The 16845-nt window shown below is 32.2% G+C and overlaps 1 protein-coding gene across 1 annotated transcript in view; it reads right to left on the reverse strand.

The window, feature by feature from the left end:
- The window catches only part of SESTD1 (SEC14 and spectrin domains 1), a 119240-nt gene that overhangs the window by 16984 nt on the left and 85411 nt on the right, over positions 1 to 16845 (reverse strand). Inside the window, exons 6-10 of the mRNA XM_012650707.1 lie at positions 15005 to 15118; positions 13592 to 13689; positions 11242 to 11297; positions 8641 to 8852; positions 1942 to 2064 (exon numbers count right to left, since the gene is read on the reverse strand). Of these exons, the coding sequence (XP_012506161.1) occupies positions 1942 to 2064; positions 8641 to 8852; positions 11242 to 11297; positions 13592 to 13689; positions 15005 to 15118 (603 nt within the window). The remainder of the gene's footprint in view (positions 1 to 1941; positions 2065 to 8640; positions 8853 to 11241; positions 11298 to 13591; positions 13690 to 15004; positions 15119 to 16845) is intronic.

Below are 16845 nucleotides of genomic sequence, written 5' to 3' on the forward strand. Positions count from 1 at the left end.
AAACCAACAAAAAAAAATACATATTAGTAGATTTTTCACTTTTCTATATATTAGTACTCAATATCCTAACACAGTTGGGCTTTCTTAGCTTTATATCTGCATTATGCTTTTATGCAGAACCTAAAATTTAATACTTGACATTGTGTTTTAATGCAAAATGGTATGTTAAAAGTCTTCCCAAATTCAACCCTTAATTAGCTGTCAATACTAGAAATTTGTCATTATAATTTCACAAGACCTGAAAAATTTCAATAAATGCTTTAAACTGTTGACTTTTACTTACAAAGAGAAATTAAATGAAATATTAAAATATCTTAAACACCATAAGTTATTACATTCATTCAGCATCAACCAACCTATCCTCAAGGTGACAAGGTAGTGCCATCTATTGGTTAAAATAGTACAATCCCTTTTTTTCAACCTTTTAGGGTAGAAAATTTCTAACCTATTCAAGATTGGAAAGAACAGTATAATGAACCCCCATGTATCATCCAGCTTCAATAAATATCAACTCACGGCCAATCCTGTTTCATTTATTCTGTCCCTGCTTCCCAATTTTGAAACAAATCCCAAATATCACACAGGCTTTAAGAAGTCTGTGATAAGCCATCAATGTGTCTTTTCTTTGGAAAGCATGTCTATGAACGCAAATGTCAACAGATGTGTATATGTCCTCAAGTATTAAAAGTATAAGAATGAAAAAAAAATGCTATATGCATATCCATGAAATTCAGTAGGGTTCTCTAAGACAGCCAGAGAGAAAGGATCCCACCAGGTGATAGGACATCTGTGTTTTAATCCTAGTCCAGTTACTCATTGATCAAAAAATGTAGTGTCCCAGTTTCTTCATCTATAAAATAAGGTGGTGAGTTAGAATAATCTATAAGGTCCTTTCCAATTAAAAAATTCTGTGTACTGATTTCACCTTTTAAGTATGCTTAAGCACATGGAAAAGGCCACCCATAAGCAAGTTGTTTCTTTAAGCTGATTTTAAACCTTATAAATATATTAAGAACACAACAACAAACTTTTAAAGACAAGAATCTCTATGTATACACCATCTGTAATTTCATCCATACTATATGCAATACATAATGTACTCTTAGATTCCTTTTGTGGATGTATATATAGTACAGAACATATATAATACAATTTCTAACTGCAATTATTTCTCTTAGCATCTTTTAAAAGTAACAAAATATAAATATTGTCTTCAGGATCTTCATGTGTCATGCACCCTTACTAAAAGAATTTTTGGGACACTTTCACAACAAAATCCTCTCGTAGATGAAGTCTAGCACGTTCTCATGTAAATACTGTTTTCAGGAACTAAATAGAGAAACAAATAATAGACTCTATACTATAGTAACATGCTCCAGAACAATCCATTAGGTTCAAATTAATCACAACAGCATTAAGTTTTCTAAAAAGTACCAAGAGAATTAAAAGATTATGTCCTCAGGAACAGGGTTTGTAAGTTAAATATAAATTACTGAATACGATTTTTTTAGCATAAAAGAACTATTATGTTGGAACCTGTGAAATACATAAAACATACAAATTTGCAATTTTGAGATTTCATTTTTAAGTCTCTTACAAGTACTAATTAGAAAAATTGCAAGACCTATATATGTACTATCTTTAGATGACTCCAAATCTTGTGATACCTCTTCTTCTCTGTCACTGTAGCTTTTAAAATTTCATACAAATTGTGCTTCTATAAAAATATAATTAAACTATATTGGAGATAAAACCAAAACCAACTTTTAATGAATATCTACTAAGAGGTCAAATGTACTTTATGACCCCTAAGCACTTAACATACTGTACTTTATGCCCCTATGCCAAAATGTATAGCAACTTATCACTTAGTACCACATATGCTACTAAGTATGCACATTCATAACAGCATTGTAACTTGCAGAGCAAACGGCCTCTCACACTGTGCTGGCTCTCGATCTCTTCGTGCTTCTGCTGTAGGGCCTGGGAAGCCCTGATGGAGTCGCCAATCCCCCACTGCGCTCTTAGTTGTTCTGATCCAGGCCCTTCGAGCCAGTTCACGACCTATAAATGAAAGTTGAGATAAAATTTTTAAATGGTCAAAAGCTTTCCAAACTTTCATTTTAATTTCTTTTTTCCCTCCCAAAATTCTTCAAGTATTTTTAATTTAAATTCTTTAAATTCTATTTTCATAGGCAGTAACTGTTTCTTTTAGAATTATACAGCTATAATGGACAACATTTCCAAAACCTTGATTTGGAAAAATGTACACTGTAGCACCTTAGCTTTTCAGCTATCTGATCATCTACCAGGCCAAAACAAATCTGGAATGCTTCTACAAAAGATTCAAAATGAACTTATGATGATAAGAAAATCAGAGAACTTTAGGATTTAGAGTTGGAAAAAATATCATAAATGATATCGGTCAAAGTTCTTATTTAACACTTAAAAAAACCTATTTTTCAAAGTGATTTGTCCAAGGTAACATAATCCATTATTGAAAAACTAAGACTAAAAGCCATGTGTCCTGACTCATAATCTAATGTTCTTCCCAAAGCATTAATAAAACTGAATGTATGAATTAACTAATATAAATTTAGTTTATTCACTAATATAAAGTTGATATACTACTTTCTCACTTAGAAAAGAAAATTAAACACTAACTGTAGAATTATACTACGGTAACACCCTCTAAGGGTCTTCTTAGGATCAACTATATATTCAGATCCACAAGAGGCTCCAACTAGTCTGCTCAGAAGGATACAGGGAAGGGACTACAGTCTGCCAGGATGACAGCAGTAGGAGTCCCTCTTCTGTCGAGTCCCTGAGGCAAGTGTAAGGAGAGGAGATCTGGATGGGGCAGGTATGGGAGACACTCTGGCATTAAAACTTCATAGCCTGCAGGGCCAGGCCTGTTATAAGAGTCACTAAACTCAAGGACACTTAAAGTTACGCCTTCTATTGTCAGGTGCTCTTTAGAATGCAGTGGTTTATTCCTCAACAACTCTATTTTTTCTGCTTTAATCTTTTGTTTGAGCTATCTCTGGAAGTGCAGGGCACTAGGAATTGATCTCTCCCTGTTAGCCGGTGGGAAGTATCCCCCTTTCACAAAGAGACAGATGAGCAGTGCTACATGGAGAAGGCACTGTGCATGAGTCTGAATTCTGGCTCTGCTCCTACTAATTCAAAGACTTTGGTTCCTCATCTTTAAAATGGTGTTACTGATACTACCACACAGGATTGTTGTCAGGACTATACCAGTGATTACATGTAAGACACTTCGCACGGTCAGTGATACGAATACATGCTAGCCTCTTTGTTTTTCCCACTTTTTCTGTAGCCTAGTGCCTTCTGTCCACTCACCCTTTATAAAGTCTCTCACATCTGCATTTTACAATAAGAACCCCGAGTTTCTTAGGAAAGTCCCTCAACTAACTGTTGTATTCAACACTTTAAAAAATGGAAATAAAAAGAATAAATTTTGAGGAAACTTAGGTAAACATTTTAGAACAATTTTCCATTTCCTTCTTGGCAATCAATTGCTTCTCATTTATAACTATGTGTTACAAATACGGATATAGAAACACTGAGATTATTTAAAATACTTAAAAATCATTTTATCTCAGTGTTTTTAAGTATTTTAAATAATTAACATAATTAATAATTTCACTAGACATTTCTAAATTCTAAAAATAGTGAGACAAAAGCATCTTAAAAATTTTAAACTAATTAGTAATGTATTATTATATTGTCTATATTGTTTTTAGAAATTTAAGACAACACCAATTCAAACATTTAGACGTTGATTTTAGAATATTCTAGAAACAAAAGAAGCAGATTAATAAAATCATTATAGCTGGGGGGAAAAACAATTCATTAGCATGGACTTTTCAAAGAGCCATAAATTTAAAAATAAATTTTAAATAAAACAAAGGCATCTCCTTGCTGCAAAAAAAAAACCACAACAATCATATAGTCAAGTGCATGTATATATAGCTTTAATGTATGCTGAAAGCAGTTTCCCTTAGTATGCAACATCCGTAAACGCAGACGTAGTTAATGTATGACTATTTCTAATAAAAATGATGCAAATTGAGGTTGATGCCCCAGTAAACAAGTCTATTTAAATGCATTAATAATGGCTGTTTGCCAAACTAGGTTATAAAATGTAATTTCAATCAGGACATCTTGCTCAATCAATCTGAATATTAACTTACTACAAAAATAGTTCTATGCCCAATCCATATCAATGTGACCCTTCCAATGGTTACATTTATATGCAAAGTATAACCTTGGAGATGTGTTCTTAAAATCCACCATGACAAATGCTTGCAGCCAAAAATGCTTTTGACTATCCAACCTTCTTTCATAGCCAGGCTGTTTTTTAAAGGCTGTATGAGAGACTATCTGGAAGTATGCAAGGTCAAACCAGGCAGAAGGACATATCAAGGCAAATGTAAAGCATGTGACCTGGAGAAAGAGTATGAGGAATTGAAAACATAGCCTTCAGCTGTACGCTTATGCAACTCTGAATGTATCCTATTTGGCATCTATGATTTCTCTCTACAAAGGAAGAAATGCACATGTATGATTCTAGAAATAACATTTGCAGTGCTGGCAGTAATTACTGCCATAATAAATAATGAGAATAACGATAGCACATTTCAGTGAAGTGGGATTGTCTCCCACCCAGAAGCATGTGAAATCTAATTTTTAACTGTAACAGCAGCCACAATATGGAGAACCTTTGCATACGACATGAAGTCTGGGGCTAGCGATTTGAATCATGGGGAGTAAGTGACTGATAACTATAATAGTTACTACTTATGATACAGTTTATGTATCAGAGCTATCAATTTCTCTGGCATTATGTTTTCAGTGATAACTCAGTAAAAAAATGAATTTGGAACAATTTAATTTTCACTGATTCAACATAAATAGAGATATTGAATTTATAATTATCTTTATGGAAGCAAAAAAAATATTTTTACATTTTCCTCAAATTTGCAAGACTGAAAACAGTATAGTTCATGCTCAGTGTGATCAACATGTGATCAATATATGTTATTATGTAGTTAAATATATGTTACTGTATAGTTGAATATATGTTATAATATAGTAGTCATTTTGGCAAGGGAAATAAATATTTCCTTATAATGTGAGCTCTGAAAAACAGAGTGCAGGAAACGTTACATGGTGAATATTAATGTTCTAACCAATTTATTGTAACCCTCATAAAGCAAACTGAATTGTAATGAAGTTTACTTGTTTTTAACAATCATCTCATTGCCATCAACACCATCACTGTAAATATAATCATTATCTCCTTTCTCCAGTTTCTTCCTTATCCAATTGAGCTGGCCCATTATTTCAAAAATGTGTTTGCCAATACAATTCCTTTGCCCCTCTGTCTTTCTGTCTACTCATTTATCCCATTTAGCAAAGCACACATGTGGGATGAATTCTCTCTCTGTGCCTGTACCACAACAGCCAGCCACAAATTGTCAGATAGGGTCACCTAAAAAGCCAGAAAGATTCTACCATAAATTCAAGATCAATACTACCCCAAAATACAACTACATTTCTGTGATATGAAAGTTGTCAGATCAAAATGGAGTTTTTAAAAACAAATAAAACCTGTGACAAATAGAGCCGGGGAAGGCCATAAAGAGAGGGCTCTCATGCTTGTATGCCCGATAACCAAAACTATCACAAAAGACTACAAAAACCACAACCTTGCACAGAGGCCATCATGACTTTGCACAAAATACACTTCTACAAGAACATCTGCCCAGCAACTGCCTGTCCAACCTCAGACTGGCATCACCCTTGTTATTGATCTTTGTAGACAAGGATAATTATTTCAAAACAATTATGTAATCTTCCTCATTTTTTTTTCCTTTAAAAACCTTTGTATTCCTTTATCTCCCTGAATACACACATAGTTTACTATGGCACATGTATTCCTATTGCAAGGCTCTATTCCCAAATAAACATCATTTTCTTTTAGAGAGCTTCTTTCTGTTTGTCATTTAGGTTGACAGTGATAATTTCACCCTTCCATTCCCCTACAGAGAAAATTTTGAATCACCTCCACTCCATTCAAACCTTTGATCCTCTTCAATTACACCCAATCCATATTACCACGCAGGTGGCTTTTTCTGTCATGCCAAAAAAAAAAGAACACGTCACACATTAACTCTTTCAACTTCTTGATGCTTGAGTTGCACACGGAGGCACCTCTGGATTCACCCTAGCCATCCTTCCTCCTGTTACAAAAGAGGAGTTCTCCCTTTTCCATTCTAAAGCTAATCCTTTTGATTGTACTTTGGATTTCATTTACTTATCCTAATCCTACTCCCACCACTCTTGGCACTTGGCACAGTTGTAATTTGACAACTCTGTGTGTCATCATGTTATTATGGACCATAAAGGTGAGAAGCTTGTCTATTTTTACTTACCATTACATTCCTGAGCCTAACACAATGTCACACTATTGTATACTTTCGTTTTGAATGAGTAAACTAATATACTTTTTAATAGAGGACTCATTATCTTCCAGGCACTAAACATTTTATAAAAATTATCTTTTTTAATCCTTGTAACAGTCCAATTAAGTAGGTATTATTATTATTGTTTGTGTTGTTAATATCCTCTGTTTACTGAGGAGGAAACTAGGACTCTGGTCCAAAGGTCAAGCAGCTTGTAAGGGGAAGAAGAGGGTGGACCCAGATTCCCTAGGTTCAGAGTCTGAATTTTGTACCACTATGCTCTTCCATCTCTGTGGTTTTCTGAGATAATCTCAAGCTAACTGGCTAAAGCTTCCCTGGGTTTAATATAAACTGTCTTTAATTTATACAAGAAAAGTCACACATAATGCATGCTCGGAAATTTCCAGTTTATATGTGGTTATCACGGAATAAAGCCTAAATCCTTTTGCCTGGAAATTTAACATCTTCCATGATCCAACTCGTTCCTTCCTTTCAAGTTTTTTTTCCCACGACATTCTGACGCTTTAGTTCACAGGTCATAAACTAGATTAATTCTGCGGGCCAATTCTGACTCACTACCTGCTTTTGTAAATAAAGTTGTATTGAAGAACAGCCATGCACATTCATTTATATAATGTCCATGTCTGCTCTTGACTATAACTGGAGAGTTAAGTAGCCACAACTGCAACAAAGACTATATTGGTACACAAAGCCTAAATATTTGTCCTTTTACAGAAAAGATTTGCTAACAACTGAACTAGACCTTTAAAGTAGAGTCTAGTTCAGTAGAAATAAATATAATAGCTACCATTAATTGATGGCTGGGTCCTTCTCAAGCATTAACCTTTCAAAAGAGGTATATAACAAGTCATGCTCTTTACAAATACAATACTTATAATTGTTTTCCCTGTTTCAATTAAGGAAAGAAGGAAGATAGGGAAAGAAAGAGAGGAAGAAAAGAAATAAAGAAGACAGATTAATGAGGCTCAGGTAGGTAAAGCAACGTGACTATGATCACACAGCTAATAAGTGCAGGAATGGGGCTTGAGATCATGCTCTCTGATCATGCTCTATGACTCAAAAAGGCCATAAACTTCCCACTGTGCCTATTGCTTCCTTTTTCTTCAACACAGCTTGGGATTTCGTGCTTCTATTGTTTACTCACGCTATTCTTTATCCTCCACAAAATGTCAATTCTTTAAAAACCTATCACTGCATGGTGAAATCTACCACATTCTTGGAGGACAAGCTCAAGTGCTACTTCCCCCACTAAGTCTTCCCAGATTGTTTGCAGCCACAGAAATAATCTCCTCTAAATGCCCAGGGCACTTGAGTCATGTCTTTGGGACACTTAACACTTTGTCTCCTTAAACTTATTGATAGTAAAAGCCAAGTCTACCTTTATATCTTGTATAAAAGCCTAACGCAATGCCTTCCACGTAATAAACACCTATCTAGTAAATGAATGAATCTAGATAAAAACATTGGGATGTTTCTAATTTGTATTTTTTAAATAAAACATTTTAAAGATTTATTTTCTTAATTATTAAACAGATAAAAATCCAGAGTGTAATCTAAATAACACAAATGTCTTTCTCTAGCGTTAATTTTTAGTATTTTAGCTTAATTTTCTTATAAAAGTCAATTTCAAAAGAAACTAAAAATTCATAAGAAATACATTTAATATTTTCTATCCGTATCATAAAAAACAAATGTAATATTAAAATTACTTGCATTACATGTATTATTTTGCTAGAACAGAAAAACTCTTCATGATGCCCAAATAAACAAAAAAACTAACAAGTTATTGAAAATGAAGAATAAATCAAATCTCAATAATCAAATGTTAATTTATTGAAAGAATACACTGAGAACACTAATGATGTTTCCAACAACTAGTTATTTCAGAAGTTCATTCTGTTAGAGTGAGCTGAATGCTCAATCATCACTGTAGAAATAATTTTAATGCAAACACTGTTTGTAAAAAGATATAAAATTAAAAATAGTTTCAGAATCCAGTTTGATATGTCTAAGATTCCCTATATAGCATAAATAAAACTTAGTAAAAAGTCAGTCACATAGTAGAAATTCTCAGGAAAAAAAAATTTAGAATGAAAAAGAGTTAAATATATTCAAATCAGACACCTACCTGCATCACCTTCTGTTGAATCTCTTCTAACTGTGTGCGTTTACTACGTTGCCTACAAACTTCCTGGTAGCGGGTATATTGCTCTCGGAGTGAATCTAATAATTTCATAACCTGTGGCTGTGCAAGCAGTTCATCATCCATAGGAGACCATGAGACCCCTCCATCTGAGCCATTAAATCGACGCTGCTGTAATTCGGATAACAATTCATGCCCTTTACAAATAAAAGATACTTGTAATTAATATCTATAAAAAAATAAAACTTTGACTTCTCAATCTTCTCAATTCTAGTTCCTTGTTTTTAAAACCTATCTGTCTACCTGCCTACCTACCAGGTCATGAGTACTGAAATGCAATTTAAAAATTTAGGTATCACAATAAACAGAAAAACTGCATATATGTGTGTATATATGTGCACATATATACTATACAAGTTAGATAATATATTAAAATACTGTATCATAAATATATATACCATATATATGCTATACTATCCAGTAAATATAGTATATATATGAAATACATATATTTTCTACTTATCTATCTATCATATTCTTGTTATGGGTAGATTTATTACTTAGGATACTGTGCCAACCAATCCTATTTCCCCGTAGAGCAAAATTATACTCTAGGATTTCTGTCTGATGGTACTAATCCAAACAATATGTTCTAAGATTTCAGTACTAATCCATATTCCCAATCACAGTGCTTAAATAAAAAGTTGTAACAAATGTATGATTAAAGGGAGAATTTTTATTACTGGCACAAAATAATATTTAAATAATCTCTATTTATAAGACTATCCACAATACATTAACTGTGAATCACAATGGGCCATACTAGCGTTGGAACTGCACTGAGTGCGATTCAATTACAGCTACCTCATGTAGAAAATCCACTCATACATGAGAAATTAAAATTGTAGAATGTGTAACATCTAAAGCTACAGGTATTAATATTGAAAGTAAATAAGGTAAAATTGTTTTCTAGAATAAAACTATTCTGATTAATATTTAGATACAAAAACAATATACAGATATTTAAATTTTCTTTATCTTTACTTAGAAAAATATCCTAAATTTAAATGGCTTTCAATAAATAGAAACAGAACTTTTATTATGGTTTGGAAGTATTACCAATTTCTAAAAAATATCCAAGATTATTCTAAATCTCTCTATTTTATATTCTCTTTCAATCCCTACTTTAAGAGTTAATACCATATAAAACAGGACCTAGTAGCATATAAAGTTAATTTTAAAATACAAACTTTAAAAGCTTCTTAATTCAATGGCTTAAAATAAGCAGCTTTCAAAATGTTAAATACATACATGGAATTTAGTTTTAAATTTAGAGCAGTATTATTACTAACAGTCTACTCTACCTTTTAAACATATAATAATTCAGAGATTACAAGTATTTCTTTGTCATCTAAGGAAATAAAATTTGTATCATACTGGAAAAACAGGACAACTGAGTCAATACAACAAAGATATTCAGAATTTATTTCTTTACATTACATTTATAATTGGAAAGATACCTGTTTTAAAGATTTGTGCAAAGTCTTTTTATATATATTCATAAAAGCCATTAATATCAGAATACATTTATTTTTTCTACTTTGACAGCTATTTTCCTTAACGTTTTCCTTATAGATATGGTTTCCATTAGAGAAGCAGCACAACGTAATGATTTCAAAGAACACACTCTGAAACCAAACTGCCTCGACTCAAGTCCCAATTCAAGTATTTACTAGATGTATAACCTGCATAAGTTACTTAACCTTTTTATGCTTTAGTTTCCCCATCCTAAAATTGGGACGATAATAGTACCTACTTCACAGGACTATCGTGAAGAAATGAGTTAACATATGTCAAGTGCTTAGAATAGTGTCTGGTACATAATAGCATTAGAATTATGAGCTATTAGAAAAAAATTGATTAGAAATAAAATTAAGGTATTTCCATTGTAAATAATTACAATTTGTTCTCCTAGAATGTATGAAACTACTACTAGAGATATTTGGGCTGGAATACGCATATCAGGCAGCACTGAGCACTCACTGTGTGCAAGGGCATCACAAGGTGCTAAATATTTTTACATAGATGACTGTAGAACAGTTTAGCTAATGGCTTTGAATTTAGACTTGTTTTGAGCTACGGTGATAGAGCTTAATACTTTGATAGCTTGATCTTGAGCAAATTATTTTATGTCTCTATGCCTTGGCTTCCTCAAGTACAAAACAGAGAAAATAATACCAATTATCTCAAAGGGTTGCTATGAATGAAATACGAAAATTTACAAAAATGCAATGCCTGGCACATAATAAATATTCAATAATTCCTATAGCAACCCACTGAAATAGAAATTTTTATCTTCATATTACAGATAAGGAAATAATCCAAATAATTTATCATTATTAAATTTTTTAAATATTATAAAGTATATGAACACAGGTTAAACCAAAAAGCAGTTTGAAAAATTTCCTCCTGAGTTTCTACCACACGTACCACATATGTGCTGAATTAACGTTTATTTAATGAACCAACCAATCCAACTGGCTTACTGGATTATGATCACTAATAAATATGTTCTTTTCATCTCACCTGTCTGAAGAACTGTTTCAGGATCAACTGACGGAAGAAAGTTTAAATCCACAGACCTGACAAGCACCAAAAGAGTAATTTTTAAAGTTATATTTCTATACATATAACTTAAGAAATTCTTTTATACATACATATCAAAACAAGGGCACACAAATATGAAAATCTGAAGCATATTATGCCACCATGCTAATTTCTCTTAAGCATAAGGAAGTCCATTAGAGAAAATGAAATATTGGCAAGCCAGAGAAATACCAATGTGATAAACCATAAAATATACAACTTAGAAAAATACAGTTTATTGTTATTAATTATAGTATTATTTAAAATGCGTCAAAGTGATCCATTTAGTATTTATCCACTGAATATTTGTTTCAAAATGAAATTTGTAGCACGGGGCTAGTGGTTGCAATGGATTAGGGTTCTAACTACAGATCAGAAGATTCAAAATGAAATTTGTACCTATGTAGTAACCCAGAAACGCAACATTGAAAAGGTATGGAGCTATCCTCCGATCAAAACTTTACTTACCTACGGCCTTTTGCAAATATTCTAATATTTCAGGTAAGAGTGTGGGTGTGTGTGTGTGTGTGTGTGTCTCCTAGCAGTTGCACTCTCTTTCCTATTCTATTTATGCTTCTTGTGCAGTTGGACTTCTGTCTTTATTTTCTTAACCACATATGGAAAGAGAAGATGAAGGAAAGTCAAAGCCAAGGACAGTGCAGCTGTAACTGACTGGTCTTGAGCTAAATTTTTCACTTTTTGTCAGTTGATTAGGCCCTCACATCTTGTACAGCTAGATGGTTCCTGAGGACTGACATAAAGAAGAGGAGGAACTTTATTATCCCGGGTTTAAAAGAAACAGCAATAATACTTAAATTCCTTTAGGAAGGACTGGCAACTACAAGATTTCATTTGTTACTTCACGTAGTCTTGCAAACCAACGTTTTCCAAAGTGTTTCCCAAAATACAAAATGATATTATTAGGTGAAAAAAAAGGGGTCCCATTGCCATATAAGTATGAGAAGTTTTAAGGAAGCAATTAAACAGGTTTCTTTTCTGATTCCTCAGAACCTATAATCTGCAATGCTCACAGTCATTCTCAGGTAGGGAAATTATAGTCAACAGCATTAAATTCTTTGACTATGAACTCATTTTCTACAGGTACCCTCTGGGGATGTCTTTCCTGGGGAATATAACTAAGAAACATCAAATTTAATGTCATAGACTAATCAGAAAGCCAGAAAGTTCAGCTAATTGTTATTAAGTAACTCGTGTGACATTTTCAATTCCTAAACCACAGCATATATGTATCTGTGATACCCCTACACACATAATTATATATTTATATTAATATATATGTGCAAAATTTTATAATTTTATGTTTTTATATGGCATCTATAGGATAACAATGTTCCTAACTGCTATGGTTAACTTTAACTAGATTTATATTCAAACCGTTTTTTTTTTCACATTTTGACTTTGTTTTAATCAAGATTTGGTGTTAAAACTATGATCTTGTTGCATCTCTCTTACCTTATTATCTCAGTTAATTAATATGTGACCACATTTAGATTCATGGAATAACAGGAAGCATTTACCAAGGTTCCACTGTATTTTCAAGGTCAGATTCAAAGGAGATAGACAGACAAGGATGATTGTTGAGTCTTTCAAATTTCTTAATGAAAAATTACTGTTCTAGTGACCAGTAATAATCAAGAGACCAGGAAGAGCTAATTTGCTTCCTAAAGTGCTTTTTATCTGTGGAGAGGAACTTGGCATACTAACAGAAAAATGAAACCTGACAAGGTTGTAAAGTTCAATGGAAATCTGTTAAAACGATAAATCTAGGTAGTTATATTTAGATAATACAACTCAACTATTACTTCATCCCATGTCATAAAACACTAAATTTGCCAAGCTGAACTCATGAATATCACGTACTTTACAAAGGACAGAGAAAGTTCTACAAGCTAGACATTTAAGTGCTAATGTATTTAAATAAGGTTATAATAATTTTATTTCAAGCTGCAACCTTTTTCATATTCTTCAATAGCAAAGAGTAGAACTCTAAAAAGGCAGAAAATTGTTTCATTTTGAGAATATATTCTTGTAACTGAACATTTTACAGTCTCAGAAAAAGGTAAATACATTACTATTCATCAAAAAATGGCTTTTGTAAAGAAACTGATTCAAATCAATACGTTTTACATGCAAATTCTCATGAATTTGATTTTGATCGAATGCAGACTTGTTTACTGTAGTTCTTCCAGCTTATATTAACATAGAGGTATCTTTTATGAGATTAATCATAGCTTTGCAAGGATATAATTGCAGGCCACTAGCCACCTACCTTTCTTTCTCTTGCTGATTTCCTTTATCACTTCCATTGTTAATCAAAGCAAGTTCATCCAATAATGATGTAGATTCCTTTGTAAACTTCTCAAAAACCTACAATATGAGATTTTATTAACATACTAAGAAAAATCTTAAAAGTTAATATGTAACAAAAATCAACAGTTAAGAGCAATAGAATTAGCCAGCCAGGATTCCCTTTCTTTTCCTGGACATCACTTAGTGCAATTTGACCACAACAGCTCGACACTGTATGCAAGAGAAGGCAAAACTGCTTCTTAAAACAATGACTGGTTTAAATGAATAAGGAATTTTTAAAATTTAAAATCATAAAGAAATTATTTTATTCACCATTGAGACAGTTTTATTTTTATTCCTGTGTTTCTCTGAGAAACACTTGCACCAATGACAGCTGTAACTATATGAATGTTACTCAGACATGTTCTAAGCCTCCAATACCAGTTACAGAGCATTTCTTTATGTTATTCTATCACCAAGCCACATTGCTTACTTGTAATGCTTAAGAGTTTTATATGTAAGTATGTAGCATAAAAATGATTTAGTTACAATTTTAATATGATTTCTTCAAATATTTCTAAAAAGGTATTTGGGCAAGTATGTTGACATGTAATAAAGTAGACAACCACTTGTCTGGCAACACTTTTCAAATATAGTGGAAATAGAAATGGTTATCCATTCAGAGAAAACTGAAAGTTTATTATTCTCCTATAAAATTAGCATATAACCTAAACTGAGTTAATTTAAAGCTTGTTCTTTTAGGAGTTTATTAAAACAACATTGAATTATATAGAGTAGCTGATTTCAAAAGTCTGGACTGACAAAGAAGATACATTTTCAGAAATGAAAATATTTAATCTGTCAAACTGCTCAAGTTGATAATTCCAGTTGATATTTAAATATCCTCTGAAAATGGTATATCTACTAGATTGCCTCTCAAGAAATTATGCTACTCTGCTATTCTACTGAAAAAATTTACAACTTTTACTAATGCTGTTAATGACAACAGTAATAGCTAACACTTATATGGTGCTACTAACGTCATGTCGGGTGCTGTTCTAAGTGCTTTATACGTATAGTCATTGCATTTTCCCCACAGTTCCACAACGTAAGTACTATTATCACCATATTAGAGATGTGGAAGCCAAGGCAAGGAGAGATTCAATACATTGCTGAAGGTCATATACTTAGCAACTGGCATCAGGATTGTAATCAAGTATTAATAAGTCCAACTCCACTGTACTTGTCCATAAACTATAATGTGGTAGGTACTATATTTCTCCATTTTTGTAAAAAGAGCAATAATCTACATTTTTAGTTGATTAAAATGATAAAGTTATCAAAATGTCTTATTGATATGCAATAACATTTTATCTCATTGTAATATACCAACCAGCCTCTTATTTAACCAGTCCATGTGATCATAGGTGAGACTCCCACCAAAATCTTCTGTTAACTGGCATGGTTCTATATAACGAGTCAACTTATTGGCAGACACTAAAATAACCTATAAAAAGATAAAGTTATATTTAGTAAACCACTATTAAAGTCCATGTATGTAATGACTGGGTAAGATTGGGTAAAAATATGCAATATTATTTCAAACATGATGATACATTATTTAGTAAATATATCATTTAAAATCAATTCAATAAATTGTAGATACCTGCTAAAAAATAATCTATCAAACACTATAATACCACATTTTAAAAAACAAGAGATACTAGCAGCTCACTTAAAATATTTTCAAAAAATATTTTATCAGTATTAACAATTTCTTGGTAATAAAAATCAATTCCTTAACACAATGATGTAAAGAACAAAGGATTTTCATATCACCTCAAAATTAGCTAGGTACACTAAAATGGTAAGTACAATAAATAATAAATCTGGCAATCAATAAATTATACACTGTAAAGTTTTTCTAATATTCCTTTGATTACATATGAACAAAACAAGTCCTCTAGTTGCAAAGTGTAACTCAGGATAACATATGCTAATATTTAATTTGAAAATCAGAACTAAAAATTGGGGAAAAGGTCGGAGAATTCATAAACTTGAAACTTACATATTAAAGTGATACTCTTTTAACACTAATCTTTAAAAGATCTCAAATAGAAATTAGGTAAGTACCTAAGAGACCACTGTAGAACTAAATAAAATTTCAATGAAGATACATTTGAACATAAAAGAAAATACATCTGTGGGAGATATTCAAATGCTAGTGTTAATATAAAATGATATATGGAAATTTGAATTTACTAAAAATGACTTGATAAGAAAAATAATGTGCCCAGCTGGAAAGAGTAGCATTCCCTTCCTAATGACAACAAAAGCCAAATAATCTGTAAAACTGTAACTTTTTTGGAACTCCTAAGAGAGCTGAGGTCATAGGGAAACCAACTAGTTTGAAGCTGAAGAAAAGCCAGACACGAATGGTAGAAGGGGTAACTATAGAAGGTGGGAGCAAACTTTTTGGAACTCTTCTGTATAACTGTGGCAAATCTCATAAAACTGTATGCTAAGGTATGAATTTTACTTTATTTAAATTAGTCTCAATAAAACCGATATTTTAAAAAACGAAAAGAAAAATAAAATTTAAGGAAGACTTATAGAGAAACTAAGAGAAAAAGAGAGGAGGAAAAGAAAAATTTAGAAACAGACCCAATATGCAAAACTAGGTACATCCATACTATATATGAAGTTATAATAATATTTCACTGGTCAGAATTTAGTCACTTGGCCATACCTAGCTTAAAGGAAGGTTGGGAAAGGAAGTCTTTATCCTGAGTAGCCACATGCCCAGCTATTTATAGCCCAGCTATAAAAAATGGGGGTCCTATTACTAGGAAAAAAAGGAAAAATGGATACTGGGTGAGACAACTGGTAGTCTATGCCACAGTTATTTATTTTTGGATTCTGCTGAATGGGTTATTACATGGTGTCATAGAAAGAGTAAAGGCTTTGAGGGAAAATTACCAAGACTGCTTTGCCAACAGGGAGAAAAAATTATCCTCAGGAATATATCAAAAACAATACAAAAAATTCATAAAAACTATCAGAGACAATGGACTCTATCAAATTAGAGTTTATAACAAATTGCTATTGATAATAAGATACGAAATGGAAATTAACAGCCTTAAATATTTACATTAGGAAAGAAAGGCTGGAGAATAATGAGATAAGAGACTCACCTAAGAAGTTAGGAGAGGAAAAAGACAGAGTAAATCCAAA

Source organism: Propithecus coquereli, unplaced genomic scaffold, assembly GCF_000956105.1.
Source record: "Propithecus coquereli isolate 6110/MARCELLA unplaced genomic scaffold, Pcoq_1.0 Scaffold34, whole genome shotgun sequence".
Lineage (NCBI taxonomy): Eukaryota > Metazoa > Chordata > Mammalia > Primates > Indriidae > Propithecus > Propithecus coquereli.